Source organism: Pezoporus flaviventris, unplaced genomic scaffold (genome assembly GCF_033815535.1).
Source record: "Pezoporus flaviventris isolate CSIRO_AGI_PZ_B2104156 unplaced genomic scaffold, CSIRO_AGI_Pfla_v1 ptg000013l, whole genome shotgun sequence".
Taxonomy (NCBI): Eukaryota; Metazoa; Chordata; class Aves; order Psittaciformes; family Psittacidae; genus Pezoporus; species Pezoporus flaviventris.
In genome coordinates, this window is record NW_026892561.1 from 21,143,021 (window position 1) to 21,161,305 (window position 18,285).

Genomic DNA, 18,285 nt, shown 5'->3' on the forward strand with positions numbered 1-18,285 from the left:
GGGATCCAGGCAAATGAATCTCCTGGAAATGCCCTGAGCCTCAGTCATCATTTGCTACAGGTGGCTTTCACAGCCCTTGAAGCATGTTGGACAAAGCCTTCATCACCACCACAGCTTAGTCTCATGGTTTTGTCTGAATGCATTGTGGTCCCTGGCATAGAAAAAAAACGATGCATTTGGGCTTCTCTGCAAAGTATTTTGGCATTCCTTCTGAGTCTGATATTTTACTTGAAAAAAAATGTAGAGCTGTGTCGTGGTTTAAACCCTGTTGGCAAGTCAGGCACGCAGTCTACAGCACCGCCCCCCCTCGTCCTTTCTACCCTTCCCCCCCCCCGCTCGCAGAGGGATGGAGAGGAGAATCAAAAGAATGCAACTCCCACAGGTTGAGATAAGAACAGTTTAGTAACTAAGGTATAGCACAAATCACTACTGCTACCACCAATGATAATAATGATAAAGGAAATAACAAGGGAAGAGAATACGATACCACCCGAAACAAGCCCGACCGAAACGAACTGTGTGAGTGCCCTTCCAGGTAACCCCCAGTTACATCCTGGGCATGACATGCTGTGGTATGGAATACCTCTTGGTCAGTTTGGGTCAGGTGTCCTGTCTCTGCTTCCTCCTGGCTTCCCCTCCTCCCTGGCAGAGCATGAGGCTCACAAAGTCCTTGGTCAGACCAAACATTTGAGCAGAAACTAAAAACATTGGTGCTAGCAGTGCTGTTCCCAGACAGAAAGTCCAAAACCAGCACTGCATCAGCTACTAAGAAAGAAAAAATGACTGCTACTGCTGAACCCAGGACAAGCTGATCCCTACACCTCTTTCTAGACAAGTCAGTGAGAGGTTTGACTGTTGGGCAGCTGGGTACCCCACCTTGACTGAGTGGAGCTTCACCCATTTTACCACTGCTCAGTTGGTCTCTCCTGCTTACAGGGTGTTGTCAGGCTTTTACATGTTATTGCCAGGCTGAGATCTGTTTCTCCTTTTCTTCTTTGCCAGCCTTTTGCTCAGGAACTCAGATTTTCCATGCAACTGCTTGGGATACACTTAGCACATAGGAACAACAGAAATAGTCCAGAGGTTGAGATTTTTGGTACTACATTTGAGGCACTTGTTTTACACAGGCTATCTTGGGTGGCTTGTGTATTGAAAAGCTCAGCTCCAGCTGTTTCTGTGTAGAGAAACAGGGACAGTGGGTCCTGTCAGATCCTATTCTTGCCACTTTGCAAGAAACAACTAGTAATGGATGGGACATACCTTCTCCAGACCTTTCTGTGGGTATTACCTAGATAGGTGCTGCTGCAAGTCTTGTGTTTGGGATGGGATAGAAGGCATAACATGACTAAGAAGTCTGTGTTTAGTGAAGCGTAGCCTTTCTGCTCTTACCTTAAACCCTTGATGAGGTTATCGGATGAGGTATTCCTGTTCACAGCAGCTGAGCTGTGTTGCTCATAGAGTTACGTGCTTCATTGCTTTTGCCTTGGAGATTATGGCTTCTCAATGGATTTCTAGGGTTGTGTCCATCAAGATGTATCTTTACATAAAATAGTTTTGTGAATCAGTTTGTTGGACTCGCCCTGGAATTCAGTAGAGGGGGTGAAATTTATGAGATTAATGGTGACAGAAAGGGAAGGGTCTCCTATCCTGGTTCCATGCAGACCTTCCAGAGATGGTTGGAGGAGTTGTGCAAACTCTCTTCCCTATTTTTAGGATTTATACCCAGCTCTGAACTTAAAATCTTGTAAGTTTAGGGAACTGATACGCATTATTAGTAAGTGCTCCCTTGATTTATGTTATTCCTGTCTTCAAGTAGTCATTTAAAAATTGGCTTTTCTCCTTACAGGGTCGTGATTATTGTTCAGAAGAGGAGGATGTCACATAGTGCCAATTCTGCCACTCACACCAGGAATACTACTGTGTAAATAGATTACAACCCAGTCGAGACCTTTTGGAAGTCTTCTAGAGCGAACAGCACTACATAACAGAAGAAGATAATTTCCACATTATATGCTCCATTCAGTTACAGTGTTTCTTAATGAACAGATGAGGAATATTGCTAAGAACTCGTAAGGAACTGTTTTTGTTGCTGCTAGTTAAAACTTGTTGCAACTTCTCACTTTTTTCTGTGTCCAGATATGCAGCAAATCCTTAAAGTTAATCCAAAAGACGTTGTTGATTTTATTGAGGCTTCTGGCCTGTTTTCTATCAGATGAGGTAGTGTTATACAAAGCTTCCATAAGTGAACATTCAAGCATCTAAGAAACACCCTTAAGCTGTCTGTCAGTCCGCATTCAGGCCGGAGCGCTTATTAATGCTGGTGATGGCAAGCTTTGGAGACGGGATGTTTTTTGCCGTGGCAGGCCTTGTTTCTCTACTGAGAAGAAGTTGAGAAACTATTATCCATTAAAAGCATGTTATCACTGAAATACTGGAAGTGATACAGGAGCAGGAATTTGTATTTTAAGAGGAAAAAGAGTTTTGTTTAATAGGTATCTTAATCAAGGACTAAGCTTGCAGTATTGGCTTTGCTGAGCACGAATGGGAGTGTGATCACAATCATTTTGAATCTCTTTTTTTCTAAGAAAATAAACATTTTACTGTTTTTATGTATTCTTGTCTTTTACCATTCCTACAATACAATTTAAGAGTCTGGGGACAAGGAAGGCAAAACCAACCCTCTGCATCGGTGAGTCTGTGAATTTAATCTCCTAAAGCAGCTCTGCCAACTAGGGGTATATGTTGTGTATCATGTAGATTTTATTTTTCCACATTATATGGAGAGGATAATACCTTCTCAAAAGCAGACGACGTAATATTTTTAACAAATGCTGTCATGAGTAAAAGAAAAAAAAAAGGGGGAAACAATACAGCTTTTGCATTTATTATTTGAAAGGAGATTCTTACCTGTGCTGATACTTTTTCCTGATTTGACACCATATAAGGGCCAGGTTTGCATTGCATTCCATGGAGAATGCTTTATCAGGACACAGGTTTCTGTATTGTATTGATTTCATTGTTCTAAATTGTGTGATGTATGTGGGATAGACCATGAGATTGCATTAATAGCATCTTTTGCTGAAGTGGCTGACCCATGAGTGGGGCACTCACCCCAAAGCCCTTTAACACTGGCCATTTTTCACTGGACCTCCTGAAAAATCAGAGCTCTTTAAAGGATTTTAAGTCCCTCAAAAATCACCTGTGACTTCTGAAAATCTCTAAAACATTAGGGACTTTCTTGATTTCCTCCAATGTTCACTCCAAGTAGGGTTGGACAGTCTGCACCAGCAGATTTTGTTCCCTGTCGCTGCTGTGGCATACCTAGAATGTGTCCCCCCAAAAAAAGTGCTTGTGCTTCCTTCCCTGAACTGAATTTTCCTTTGGCTTTCAAGTCAGTGGGTGGGATAGTGGGGTAGGGAGGACACACCAGAGGGGACTTAAGCAGGACTGGATGTGAACACCTTCAGCAAGAGCAGCTTCCCCAGCAGCATTTGTGAGGCTGCAGGATCAAGCCCTCTTCTTAAGGTAGAAGCTATTTCTGAGTGCTGCAAACTGCTCAGTGTTTTACCCTGGTCTCCTCTTAACCTTGGTTTGAATCGAGTGGCTACTGTATCGCAGATACGGGACAACTCAAGCACTACCTGGCTTCGGCAACTTTCCATGCAAAAAACTCAGTGCAGAGTTCACTCTAGCATGTTTCACTATGTGCATCTTTATCCTGTTCATGGTCAGAAATTGCCAGCCACTTCTAATGCTCCTAAATTCTCACCACATTTTGGCAGCTGCTTTGGACATGCAGCAAGTCCCAAGAATCCATGGAGATGAGATCTCACTGACTTAACCTACTCCCATCACATCATCCTTCTTAGGGCTGTTGGCACCTTGCAGTGCTACAGAGCCATTTGATCTGTTATGAATTCTTCAAGGGGTAGCTCTGTCCTCTTGCATATGATTTTTTCCATAATTTATGGCAGCTCTCAAGCAGGTAGCTGTGCTAAGGGGAGTCAGGAGACTGTGCTTTTCAATTATTTAAACACTTTAATTAATAAAGAGCCCTGGGGCTTGAGCCCACAAATCCTGCTCCCAAAAGTGCTTTACAAAGCTTTCACAAGCAATACAAGAGTGATGGAATTGGGTCTGTCCTTTTGAAACATGGTTCATTTTCTACCTGCTGAACACGCTGTTACATACATTCCCCTATACAAACCCTGTGTTACAGGTACATCTTTCAGTACACCAGCCTCCTTTTACATGGAGTTTCTTTCAGCTTCCCATTAGTTTTAATATATTATATATTAATATATAATACATATGTTAATATATATTTAATATATTAAATATATTATTTTTAATATATTTGTTTTCTTGCCAATGATGGCATCAAAGGCATGGGCTATAGTGGAAGCTTTGGAGAGAGGAAAAGCAATTCCCATCTTAACCTGTGCACTTAATGTGACCAGCAGCAAGTGCTTTAGTCTTCTGCATAAATTATAACCTCACTGTTGGACCTTTAGATGACAGTATTTGTGAGTGCCTGGGTAGTCTGTTCTGCTGCTGGTTGTGGAGGCATGAGGACGGGCAGAAGGGTTGGAGGGTGTCCGTAGCTGTCTTTGGAGTTGATGTGCTCCAGGGCTGCCACCAGGCTGGTGCAACTGGGGTGAGGATGAAAGACTTCTATTTGTTCTACCCTTCTGCAAGAAATGTGAAAAGAATTAGGTGGGAGTGAATGGTGGGATGTTCCTATTTATATCAAGTCATCAAACCCTTGGCCATGGCACTTTTTGCTACCATCCGCATAGTGGGTTTTAAGATGTTTCTCTAATTATTCCTCCTAATCTCTGTTTGGACTTACCTTTTAAAAACACACCTGGGCTGATGGAAGGAGGATCCACTTCAACTTCCCATCAAAGACTTGTGCCTGCAGTTGTTTTATTTGCCTGGTACAAGTAGATGTTGCCGCACACAGGTATTACAGTATCAAAGAGTGCAGAGCAGCCTGGAAACTAGTCAGATGGAGAGGATGGGTAAACTGATGTAACTGAGAAACCAGTCTGCAGCCCTTCAGCAAATACCCTTGAAAAGTTTTATCAAAGCAGCCAGTTAATTATGTGACTACTACTGCTGTTTCCTGATTACCATGAACCTTCCTCTGATACTGGACTTCAACATCCCAACCCATCCAAACCTTCACATTCATTTCTTCCTTTGCTTTCAGTCAGAGTTGGGATTTTTTTTAATTAAGTCTCTGCTGGGACCCGAAGACCCAGCTCTGCCTCCTACCCTGCCTCAACCTCTTTGCAGCTGTGGATGGGCCACACAGAACCCAGGGTGACTTACTGCACCTCTCCATCCCTTTCTGCACAGCAGGAGGAGCAGTGCTTTCCAAATCCTGGCTCCACAGGTGGAATCTTCAACCCAGGAGCACCTTCATCCCATCCTTCACAAAAACCAGGAAAACAAAACATCTTATGGGAAAAGCCCCCTTTTTCATAAAGGTTCGCCTGCGTTACAGAAGCTGACACTACTTGAATGCAGCAGTTCTGTGTGGCACTGGGGCCAGGATGGTGTGGAGAACCCCATGGATGACTTTCACCCTAACTACTGAAAAGCTGCTTGAAGGCAGCCCCAGGGTGGGGTGAGCCCCAGGGTGGGGTGAGCTCCAGGCTTGAGCCATATCTTAATCAGGCAGTTGCTTCCTGTTGCTGATCGATCCTCCAGCTGTCAAACAGCAAAAGAAGTGTGTGATTTCTTTCCTCTCAGAATGACTAGCTTCCTCCCTGCTGTTCTGCCATCCCGCATGGTTTGTTTAAATCACAAAACTGAGCTTCTATTTCAAGCTTTGCTAATAATGGCAGCCTCACCTGAATGGGCCTGGTAGCAGGAGGCACTGACCTGGATGGGTGTGTGCCCAGCGTGTGATGCAGGGCTGGAGTGTGGTACCGTGCACGCCTAGAACTGGAGCAACGAGCATCCTCCATCGCTACAGACTTTCTCCCTCCCCCCCACCAAGCCTTCAAGGTGTGAGCTGAATAGAAAATTCATTCTCCTTGTATACACACATGCACATATAAAAATATATATATAAAAATTAAATCTTGAGACAAAAAGTTCTCAAGTGCAATTGCTGTGAGAAACTAGAAAGCTACATGTGGGAACTGAGCAATATTCTTGGTGTTCTGGCATTCTGCTTTAGTGTCTATTAATAATCCCCCAGAGTGAGTCATATGGAGATGCATTTATTCACTGAGTCGGAGAGAGCTGCTGCCCAAAATAGCAGCTATGTAATTTTTTATGATTCTGTAATGCCAGTGTGGTGAAGATTGACATCATTTAACAGAGATGCTCTCTACTTGGCAATCAGATAACCCATGTCAAGCCTGAAGATAAACGTGGAGGGCCACGTGCTCAGTTACATAAAAGATCCGTGAGAGCCAGCCCGTGTTGGAAATGCCTTTTTGGCCTTTCCTGCACATCTTGTGCCTTTTTTTCTTTTTCCTTACACCTTTCTATGCCTTTGCTAAGGATCTTAAACCAGAGTGTGAGGAGCATTTGGCCAGAGGAGGGATGGGAAACCAGCTTTTGCTGTGAAGGGAGGATCACGCACATTCTTAATGATCACATTTACTCTATTGCCAACCTGCTGCCCACAAGGAGCAGAGGTTCAAGAGAGATCCTCAAATGCATCAGATTCAGTACAGCCAGCTCTGAATTGCTCATTCATTTCTTTTCACCCATGTTGCCACTTCACTGGCTCCGCCTGTTCCTGCGCAACCCTCTGAGCACCCCCTTGGCAGGGGCTTATGCCCCAAATTCAGGGAGTCCTTCCCAGCACAGTGATCACAGCCTACAGCACCGTGAAGGTGATGGCAGCACCCAGCAAAGGGTGCGAAGGCAGAGAAACACTCAGCTAGGGTTTGTGATGGTTTTTGTTTAGGGTGAAACCGGGTTTCTGTATTTGTTCCCATTCGCTGCCCTGCACTGCTGCCATCAGGTCTGTCCTGGCGTCACAGGCAGTGGGGTGCCTGAGCCCTCCCACTGGTGCTCCACGGAAGCCGTGCAGGTGTCACCGAGTACTGCACGTTGTTTTGCACAATTTTGGCTTAAATGCCTCTGCCAAGAGACCAACCCTGGTGCCAGGCCAACCTGCTGCACCCTCCACCAAAGGATTAATAAAGATGAACTCATCCATGCTGAGGCTTAATAGTTTGGTTGAACCTTCCCAGGCAAATAGTGGTTTCTAGGGACCATTCCAGTTGGAAACATATAGCAACATTACCTTTTTAAGTAGCACTTCCAAAGAAAATGGGATCCGTGCCACCAGCAGCTTTGCACTGACACGAATGACGAGATGAGCATCTGCTGAGGCTGAATTTTTGTCACAGCTGCTGAAGATCCAGCTTTGGGTGACCTAACCAGAAAGTGGAAATGTGAAAATTGAGTCACAGACCATTGATACAACCATTAGTATAAGGTAATTACCAAGATAGTTTTTATAAGAGGTGTGACATACCAATGCCTTACTTACCCTTCCCCGCACTTGTGCAAATGTCCCTGACGAGTAAGAATGTTTGGAATGTGTCCAGACTGGAAAATAAATAACTAAATATTCCTGATTCCTTGTTATAAAATAAAGAGGAGCAGGAATGGGGGTACACCCCAGCTATTGATTTTGCAAAATAGTTTTGCCGTTTCAGAGCCCATCTGCAATGGGATGGTGGCTCCTGGTTTAATTCAAACATCTGGGTATCAGGGCCAGCAAGGTCATGAAGAAGAACATGGAACAATAAAGCCAGATCCTTCAAGGACTGCGGAAGGGTATTGCAAAGAGAAAACACCGATTCCTTTAAGAGTTTGTGTGTGTGTGTGTGTGTGTGTGTGTGTGTATAAAGTAATGCTGTTTGCTGAGGGTTTGCTCAAAAATCTCTCCAGTTAGTCCAGCAGAGACAAGAGAGAGACAATGTTGCTGCTCTTCATGGCTCTGCTTCAGCCTCCTTCCAAGCCCCTCTCCACCAGCCACAAGGACCCAGCAGCCAGGAGGGCAACAGGTTAAACCAGGCTCTGGTTTCCTCTGGTGCCTGCCATGGAGTACCGGTGTGACTACCAAAGATCTTGCTGACAATGAAGGCAAACACGGCTGGCTGGGTAATTCAGAAATTAGCATCAGTTTAGCAGAGCCTGACCAGAATATTTACATTTTATTAAATCTTTACAATCAGCAGTTATAATCAAGTACACAATTATGTACACAGATTATATACATTTTAGCCCAGACTTTTACATCACAGTACATAGTTGCCCTTAGATATATTGTATAGACTTATCACCAGACAGTGAAACCCCACAGTAGTGTTACAGCACCCGTTATTAGACATCTTTCATAAGAAAATATAGGGCTGTAAATTGGGCTGGCTAAAAAAAAAAAAAATCTTATAAAAACTGAACATACAATATTTCATTCACAGAATGGTTTTGCTTTTTTTTTTATGTTCTGACTGATGCCTTTTGCATAAGATGTCCTGGTTTTAACCTCTCAACATGCACTTTGCCATGCCTATGACTGCGCCTTCAGCTACCCTGGCAGGAGGAGGAGAACCAAAGCTGGGCTCATTTTGAAACTTCATTAAGAAACAAACACATGTAAACAATTAAGAAGATTCACTAAGATGAAATTAATTGGCTGATCCGAGTTACATGTCATGGAATAAGTGCTAGTTCCAGCTGTGATTCCTGAATTCTTCAGTGTTCAATACCATACAAATAAATGTACAAAACTATCCAAAGAAAGAGGCGATTACTGATTAACAATGTACAACCGATATTCCACATAGAGGGAGCAGGCTTCTAAATATCTGGGAAGAACACTTACTCCCCTCTCTAAAAGGTTTTTATTTTTTTGATGAATACATTCTTTTCACTTTTTAAGATGACAGTGACAGAAAAGTGAATTATTTCCCAAATGATACGGAAAGGTTGAACTAAAACCCATTTCATAGTTCATCACGAACTACAAACTTAACCTGAATAAAACTACCCCCACCCCTCCCCAGTTTACTCCTCTTTCCCCAATGGTCAACCATACCCAATTCAGTTCTGTAAACAAAGCTATGGCTCTCATGATGGTTTCAAAAGTAAAGTAGGAAAACTGAAACAGTAAAAAAAAAAAAACCCAACCCAAAAGGAAGGAGGCAACAGTTATCTGAGGTAGGCCACCACCAAAATAATGCTTCAAATCCAAACAGAGCTCTGGGATCGTTCAAAATCCCATAAAGGAGAGCTACTGTCTGCTGCTTTAGCAATAGATGTAGAAAAAGCAGTTAAATCAAAATGAGCTGGTGATGGCAAAGAAAGTTAATCTTTTAATAAAATTTTACATCTACACCTAAATTTTCCGCAAGTAAAAAAGAAGAAAACCTTTAGTTGCTATATTGACAGTCTTAGGAGAATGACCACAGGGCCTCTATAGCTATAAAAATAATTCTATTTCCACCAAAAGAGCTAACAAGTATGAAGATGTAGTCTATGTTGAAAAGCACGGGAACAAAAATGCTCCTTTTGTGGCACTGCACACTGACAGATCAAAGGAATTACCAGAGTGAAAACATGTGATCTGCACCTGATGGTTTTGAGCCTGTAGCTGACTGCACTTGGCCACGTCGCTTTGAGCCTGGGCACTACTGGGGAGCACAGCACCACTGGGGCTCAAAGTAACAAAGGACACTTAAAAAGGCTCCTATGATCAAGTGCCTGACATAAACTCACAGAACGAAAAAACCTATACAAAAAAATTCTCAACTGAAAAACCACAGCTGCTTCAAGCCCTACTCATTCAGTCCAAACCTCCATACAGTTATTTGTGCAAAGGAATTATAACTACATTTAAAAGCTAATTTATTTAAAAGGACACTTACTCACTATTCTGCTACTGCTTCATTTCCTCCTCAAAATTACCTCCTACTCTAGTGATTTAATGTTATCGTTCAGTTTATGGATAATATTCTGACTGTCATGCTCTCAAAAGGTGCCTGTGCATTTTGATACTCTTGAAAGCAACTGACGTTAAGTATACATGTATACAACATTTTCCTGGGATCTCTCCATTCACACTGTACAGGAGTACACATAAATACATACAGTATGGCTGTACTAATTAACAGTTGCATATTCAGCACGCATAATTTCACCAGCTAAATGAAAGGTGCAATTCAGAATGGGGATTCTTTTTATTCCATGTAACAATGAATATAAACCTTTTTTTTTAGCCTGGTGCAGCATATAGGCAGTGTTAATTCACTCTTTAATATAAAACAATTCTTTGAAACACAAGTCACTACAAGCAGTTTATATAAATCAATTAGGTTTTGGCAGTTTCTTTGGACACAGTCAAAATATCTCTCAGTTGTTTAAACATCCCCCTTTTTAATTAAATAATGCTTTTCATAATAGGGATAGCAAACCAGGACTCACACTTACCTGTAATAAACCCCCAAAGCCCAGAGTAATACACCAGTCATCCTTGCAGTTCACACCACTATACTTTGAACTATGGACCCAATAGCTAAAATTGTTGCCTTTCACTACTGGTACTGGCCTCATTGCCTTAAGGATCACAAGTATAGAAGCTGCATATAAAAACAATGACAACAAAGTCAAGCTGTAAGAAGTCAAACTTGTAGAAAAAGGAAGATTATGTTATAGTTGATCTAGATCTGTTTAGTGTCCTTTCAGAGGATATTGCCAGTTTAAATTCCGTATCTCAGGGCAGACTGAGTTTTTCCAACCTGGGAGGCCAAAGGAAGTACCTGTAACTCATGAGCTGTCTTGTCCACTTTACCTTAACTTCAAACTTTAACAAAGCACTGGGAACACCTTTATCTGGTACACACCAAGGCTGTCTTAGTTTCCCTGATGAAACCTGCTTACAAAGTACATCCTACCCTACCTTTGGGTTATACGGTTTCTTTAGTCAAAAGCAGAGCAGAAGGGAAAACTGATGTTGTGATAGTCCTTCAAAGTAATGGAAGGGGTAATGAACAACACTACCATGTCCCAGTATGATAAGTCAGGACAAAAATCAAACTGCTTCTAGCTGTGTCCTAAAGATACAACAATTGGAAACAATTTGACCTGTTGCTATCAATGAAGGCTTTCAACTCAGTGGAGATCAGTGAAACTGCACCTAACTCCAACCAGAACAGTGGCTGAACTACTGTTTTCACGTGCACTCACCGATAACTGTTACGTAGTATGTTAACCCCACTGTGTTCAACTTCTGCTTCCCAGAGACCAAGGGAGTGTGACCTCTCGGAGCCTGGAACGCAGAAGTCAGGCTAATTCCCTGAATGAGCCTCCTGGGTTACAGCACCATGCAGTGGAGCCAGACAAATGCTTCAATTGCACATTCCCATTTTTAAACAGGAAAAATTAAAACAAAGAGCGTGTGCTGGATTTCTACGGTATTTTCCAGGTGAAACCTGGCTGCTCATCACAATACTGAATATGTTTTCTAGTTCTCAGATACCAGGGCCTCACTTCTACCCAAACAGTTCTCCATTTGTTTACTAACAAATAAGTTATTATTACAAGTCATAGCTCATCCTTTTCCATCATTTCAAATGCTTCTATATCTTCATTCCAGTCTGCTAATATGGATTCCATAGGCTGGACTTTATTATCCCAGTTAACTTTGGAATTTGACTCTGTTTCGGTCTTCTGTTCCTGAGGCTGGTTATCTCCTTGCGTACACGTTGGCTCTGGAGCACTAGCCTCATCAGGTTCAGGGACATAGGAATCCTGATTTGAAATGGAAACACTGTCACTGTCTGCATTAGCAGGAGCTAAAGAATCAGGGTCAATAACATCAGATCTTTCTTCTTCTTCAGGCTCCTCACTGACTTCATCAACATCCTGAAATACTGAAGTAGCTTCTTCTGAATTCTGTTTATGTGAATCGTTTTCAGATAATTTCTGGTCCATATTCTCCATTTCCAAGTCTTTGAGAGGGGGAGAGAAAAAAAGAAATGTTGGGGGGGGGGGGGGGGAAGATAGGAAGGCAGATTTTAGTACGTATTTTAAAAGCAAGGTCATTTCTCTTAGCCTAATTTCCTCAAGGAAGCGCAGACTTACCACTGATATGAAAATTTAACATTATTAAGGAACACATTTTAAGGGGGGGAGGGGAGGGAAGACATTTAAACACATTTTAAATGAGGGCAAACAATATAGTGAGACCAGTTTCGGTTCCTCAGACTTGAATAGTGACATCCAGGTAAGTGCTAGCTACCATCATTCGGTCTTATGTAAATACCCACTACATGCACTGCACACCAATTTTAAACCACTCCCAGATCCAACAGGCCCTCTCGTATCTAAGCAAGCAGGAGTTAGATAGTGTTTCATGAGTTTACTGAACTGTGAACTAGAGAGCCCCAAAGCCGAATCCTCCCTCATCACATCCCCACTAAAATGAAGTAACATACGTATCTCAAGTACCTATTTAGCTTTACAACAGCCATCCAATTTAACCATTCAGATTTCTCCGGAGTCTGAAGCTTATACCTAGTGTACAGGACACTAATATTTCAAGACTTCTAGGGAGTTTAACGGCATACACCACTTTTAATATGGGATACTTACTGCTATCAATAATGTAGTTTGGAATCATTTTACCTTTAAAGATTGTTGCTGGGATACCAAACGGAAGCACAAGGAGGGAGAGGAAGAAGCAGATACGAATTACAAATTCTCAAATGCAGAGCTATCTTTCATATTTAATATTTTGTTAGAGCAGCTTAACCATAGTTGTCAAGAGGAGGAATTTGTAAGCAGCTATGAAGAAACATCACTAGCTTTCAGCATATCACCTCTGCAAATGTGCAGAAAATAAACGCTCCCATTAGTTTACTAGAGATACTTGTTCTTACACGCTGTGCTTGGACAAAGCAGCACTACAAGGAAGGCTTACAGAAGGAAAACCTAGAATTTTCTGCCACATGCAAACATTTTAATTAGGAATATATTAGCTTGTCATTTTCTTGTATTATACAAGAAAAACTCCAAAACATCTGAGGTCGGTAGCCTTATTTCTCATGATAACCACTTCTCCTTAGTTACGCAAAATAGTTTTAACAGTTGCCTCTTTCCTTGTGAGTACCAAGAATGCCACTGGGGAGCTTGATAAGAGAGAGGCATTTACAATGTAGGGCACTAAAACCACTTATGCTATTCCTGACACTACTTCAAAGCAGACTGTGGCAAAAAGGGTTCAAAAGAAATCAAAAAGGCTGTATTTGCTCATTAGTCAAACTGACATTTAACTTACGAACAGCATTTCTGGATGTTAACGTTAACTTGATGGGGCAGTGGATAATGACATATCTCAGATAATGGCTTTCTTATGAAAAAACTGATACCAATGTCAACAGAAAACTACAGCTATAAAATAATGTGTCTGTAACTTTGCGTAGCAGTAGAAATCGCTATTGTATTTTTCACAGAGATTGATAGAGATGGAAGCTAAATTTGTATAAATAACCTCTGATTTTACCTCTGTCTTTTGCTTTATCAGAAAGGAGCACCTCCACAGCCTCATACTCTCGGATAGCATCCAGTATAATGTTTCCTTCCTTGTTGAAGAGGAAGAGCATTGGAATTGTGATATCATCTGTATTCTTTCCATCACCAGCCATTTGAAAGAGAGGAGCTGTATCACTACTGCTTCCTTCATTGTCATCTAGCCAGATGCACACAAAAGGAAAAGCAAGCAAACCTCCTGTTAGATAAACAGACTACAACTCTGAACTTCAGCACCCTTGAGCAGCTTTCTACTGTCCAGTCAGTTAAGAGGATCCCAAGCATAAAATTTACATTGGTTGTAAAATGCAAAAAGCCAGCTTGTGTACTTGTTTTCCTTAACATCTTTCATTCGTATCTGAAGTCTTCCTCAGCAGTTAGTAGACAGCACTATTTCAACACACAGTGATCCTTAAAGTAATAACTTTTAATCTGCAAAAGCAGTGACAATTACCCATCCCAATTTGTTTCACTAGGCTTTTTGTGCAAAACCAGACAAAGCCAAAAACATTTCTTCATCTTCTGAAAGCACGATTTCTGTGCTGGAGTACAGCATCTCAAAGAGTTTAACAGTTTCTTGTCAGCTTTCTAGTAACTTCAAATCTGTAAAATACAGATTACATCTACACAAATAAAGAACTCAAAGTTTTATTTACCAATAACAATGCCTCCTATTGCTCCAGCTTTTTGAATGTTTCGTGCCTTTTCAGCAAACATACACTGGCCTCTTTGCATCAGAGCAATTTTCTCTTTCACTGCCTCAGGATTAGTGATCTCTGAGCATCCATTATATGGCTTAATGGTTGCAACAAATCCTCTTGTCTGTTTGGAAAAACAAAAGCAAAGAGAGGAGAAGAACACTAGGTTTAGGCTTGCAAAAGATCCCTAAACATTTTCTTTTCTTCAATTAATCTTATGCATTTTGTGTTGTCTTCTGTCAAGTGCAGGCAATCTTTACCATGAAGCTGGAGTTCTAAGAAGCAAAGAATGACCAAGTGAAAACTTAACTGCCATACTCGGTGTATTTTGTCTACACCTGTGAACTGCTGCCTCTGGAAAATTTTCTTCTGTAAACTGCTAGTCTGGAGCTTCTCTTTGGGGCTGCATCTTGCCCAGCCAAAGTCACCAGGTTCTCCTACAGTTTCCAGTAGGGACTATTGTCTCTATGATATTTTCTTCTTCCATCTAGATACAGCCTTTTATAAAAGCTTGCATAAAAACAGCCTACTCTAAAAAGGTTTCTGCAAATTCATGGCTGACGTGGTAGGAAAACCTCCTCTTAAATTAACATCTCTTAAAATATGCACTGCAGATTATATAACTTTTTGTCAAAGAAATCATACCATGTATGTGTATTAAATCCTAAATCATGACCAATGACTCGGGAACAGAGCGCCAGCCACAGACTGATAAGCCACTCATCTAAGACTGTCACTGCTGTCATTCTGTCATTCCTGTGCACTGTCATTTTAATTACTTATTAATCGGTCACCCTCCAGCTGGCCATCCTGAAATAGTAACAGTACTGTAAAATTAGCCTTATGCAATAAGGAAAGTAACAGAAAGCTAGAAACAGATCACATACACATTTTACATACCCCTGCTTTGTGTTTGGATAAATCCATCCCAAACTGTGCTGGTCCAGCAGTCAAGACCACCCGACCAAAGAATGGATGGGAAACAATTTGAACAGCACGAGGAGGTAGCTGTTGCTCTTTCTGTTGCTGACTGGAGAGTTCAATCATTTCCTGCATGAACCTTAAGCCATCTTCAGCATCAAGTGAACTTGCTGCCTGAGTAGTAAAAAACGAAAAAAAACGAAACACAAACAAAAAAAAAAAAAACAACTTTCTTCTTAAATATTCAAGAAACTTTGAGGGCGAACTGGAATTACGTTTGCTTGGACAAGTGCTAAGAAGATTTTAAAATACAGAGTGGAAGCTCACTGGCACTTGCTCATCATTTCAAATACAGAAGTTAACCTTTTACTGTGTCCACCACCCAGAAGACTAAAACCATACAAACGTACAGACCTCCTAAACAAATGGAAGCATCCCACACTGAAAGCTAGTACTTTCAGGTAAGATGCTGTTAGGTACATCACTTTGACATGAACAGCCCCCATCTAATGTAATGGAAGATTAGTTAAAAGTGTTGCTTAGGCAAAATATTAACAAGCATCAGCCTGCCAAATATAGTTGCATATCCAGCTCATGTGCCCTCTTCCACAGTCTGGATGTCCCTCCTGAACCTCTAAGTCAGAAATCATTGCTAGTAGGATTTTACTGAAAGTGTTCAAAAAAAGTACTATCAGGCCTTACTTGCACTGCATGCTGTACTAATTGTACTCTTCCATCTTTAAGATGAATCAAACTGACTCCCATCTTCTTCAGTATCTCCAAGTGTTCAGGATTACTGGCCATGAAATCTCGGGCTCTCAATGGTGGTTTTGGTCCACTTCCCAAACTCTCTTCCCTGCCAAAAGATATTAGAGGTCAAATCTTTAAAAAGCAGATTATTCTTGAAACCTAACTTTCACATTATTCCTACCACAAGATTAGAATTCCTTGGAATAACACTGAGTACAAGCTTCACTATAATGCAACTTCTCAGTCAAACTATCTTTTTTAAAAGTTGTTGATTCTATCAATAATTTTATAGTGCAAAAAAGCACATGCAGTGTTGATAAAACTACCACATTTCTAAATAGCCTGCATTACTAAGACTGACTAAACCCAGTTTTCCTTACAGAGTTGCTAGTCAGTTTTACTTAAGAAGTATAAATATCAAAGAGCTGGTTAGATAGATAAAACTTCCTCAGCTATAACAGACTGTCTTCTGTAACAGACTGTCCTAAATTATTACCATACATAACTTCATCTATTTCAAAGATTTGCTTACTACAAAGAAGAGTTGCAGAACTGTTCAAGAGTCTATAGAGATTAATTTTACAAATCAGAAATACATACTTCCTGTAATACCTGGCCTACAACTACCACTTGCAGTATATGGCTCATCAAGCTCCTTTTACTTGAAAGACTTGCTAATTCCTGCTCAAAATTAACTAAGTCTTGATGATGCTGCCAGAGAAAACATAACTGATTTTTCCTACAGCTAGGCTATCCATTCTAAAAGGACTACAAACTTGAGCAGAGCAAGCTCCAATACAGCTAAAATTTCTCTGTCCATGCTTAACAGACCCTGCTCCACTTACTCCTACGCTACCAAAAACCAGAAAACATTCATCTTACGCTCTGGAAATAGCCCTAGGACAGCTCTTATCCACCACATTTTTCAAAGGTTCACGAATACTTTGAGCAAACATAGGGTCATTTGGGAAAAGAATCTGGGTGTTTGGACAGGTCCAGTCAAAGTTGCTGTCATCCAGCTCTGTGTATTCTGTAGTCTGAAATGAAAAATACAGATCACCCATTAAAACTGCTGTTTACATTTTTATACAAAGAAAAAACAACAGCCAGACCTTAAGTAATCTCTCTACTCAGGACATACAGCAACTGAATGCAATAAATGTTCTACAACCACACGGATTCCAGAAATGAAGAATACATCACTCTTCTGTGCCACACACTGCACTAATAAAGGGTAACCAGTGCACTATAATCCCTTTCTAGAGATACAGAAATATAAAACCCATTCTAATTTGTAACTTACCAAACTCGTATTCACAATTTCTAGAATCTTCCTGCAGAAACAGCTAATCTTCTACCAGCAAACAGTACTTCTAAAGCCCACTCCACTGACATGAAATGAAGGAAACTATGAAAGGAGTAGTTATAATTACATTTGACTCCACCTTTATCAGAGTGGATCAGCTTCAGGCCTTAGGTCATTCTTGCTTCATATTACTAAAAATGTCACATCTTTTCATGTGAACAAAAGATTCTCCTCCTCAGGAGCCATACTGACTTGGTAGTCTGAACCGGCAAGGATGAATCTATATATAATTCAAACAATCTATTTTGAGAAAAGATCACAGAGCTAGCATTTGCACAGATCACTGTTTTGTAACATGTAAAACCATGTAGAACATGTACAGTGATTTGGAGCCATATTTAACCTCTTAGTTTTGCAAATAACTGATTGGATAACTGACAAGTTAAATTTCTCACCTATAAAAGTTAATGTAGTATTTGTCTATTGAAAAAAAACACATCCCAATGTTCACAACACACTAGCTAATTAAAAATCAAGTATTTAAAGGCTCCCTTAAAAATGAGGCCTAAAAGGCTATTAGTTCACTGTAACAAACAGTTTAAAGTACCTGTGCTTTTAGTGTGACAAAGGGTAGTCACATCACTTACGAAAGAAGGTCTTGCAAGCACAGTTGTAAACATCAGCATAGTAAGACATGACATTTCCTGTTTATGAGCATAAATACAAACAGGATGTTGGGTTGATGCTACAACTATGCCACAGACAGTTTGGTTTAATAGCACTGCGTTTATATGAAAAATAATTTACACATTCCATTTTCTCTTATCATTTTTTCCCATCAGATAGATTACATAAAAGATTAACACATTCATCTTCACAGCCTTTAAGCCATTTAATGCATCTTGTTGACACTCTTTTTCAATGGATCTTACTTATATTCTGAACATTAGCAGCTTTGACCTAAAAGAGCTTAAGAAAACTGCATCTGAACAATTTACATGGACCTTTTGGAGCAAGTCCAGAGAAGGCCATGAAGATGAT

At 40.8% G+C, this 18,285-nt stretch overlaps 3 protein-coding genes across 6 annotated transcripts in view; 1 reads left to right on the forward strand and 2 right to left on the reverse strand.

Moving 5' to 3' along the window:
• Positions 1-2,613, forward strand: part of CUNH1orf21 (chromosome unknown C1orf21 homolog) — a 122,531-nt gene extending 119,918 nt beyond the window's left edge. For all 3 annotated transcript variants that reach the window (XM_061452106.1, XM_061452107.1, XM_061452108.1), the window contains one exon: positions 1,847-2,613. In XM_061452106.1, coding sequence (XP_061308090.1) covers positions 1,847-1,885 — 39 coding nt within the window. In that variant the 3' untranslated portion in view covers positions 1,886-2,613. The remainder of the gene's footprint in view (positions 1-1,846) is intronic.
• Positions 1-18,285, reverse strand: part of TRMT1L (tRNA methyltransferase 1 like) — a 340,729-nt gene that overhangs the window by 160,592 nt on the left and 161,852 nt on the right. The gene's annotated exons all lie outside the window — the stretch shown is intronic.
• EDEM3 (ER degradation enhancing alpha-mannosidase like protein 3) overlaps positions 8,177-18,285 on the reverse strand; it is a 32,923-nt gene continuing 22,814 nt past the window's right edge. Inside the window, exons 15-21 of one of the 2 annotated variants that reach the window (XM_061452109.1) lie at positions 16,821-16,975; positions 15,891-16,044; positions 15,168-15,362; positions 14,226-14,391; positions 13,544-13,729; positions 12,634-12,681; positions 8,177-11,990 (exon numbers count right to left, since the gene is read on the reverse strand). In XM_061452109.1, coding sequence (XP_061308093.1) covers positions 11,584-11,990; positions 12,634-12,681; positions 13,544-13,729; positions 14,226-14,391; positions 15,168-15,362; positions 15,891-16,044; positions 16,821-16,975 — 1,311 coding nt within the window. In that variant the 3' untranslated portion in view covers positions 8,177-11,583. The remainder of the gene's footprint in view (positions 11,991-12,633; positions 12,682-13,543; positions 13,730-14,225; positions 14,392-15,167; positions 15,363-15,890; positions 16,045-16,820; positions 16,976-18,285) is intronic. The other variant, XM_061452110.1, reaches the window with a different exon arrangement.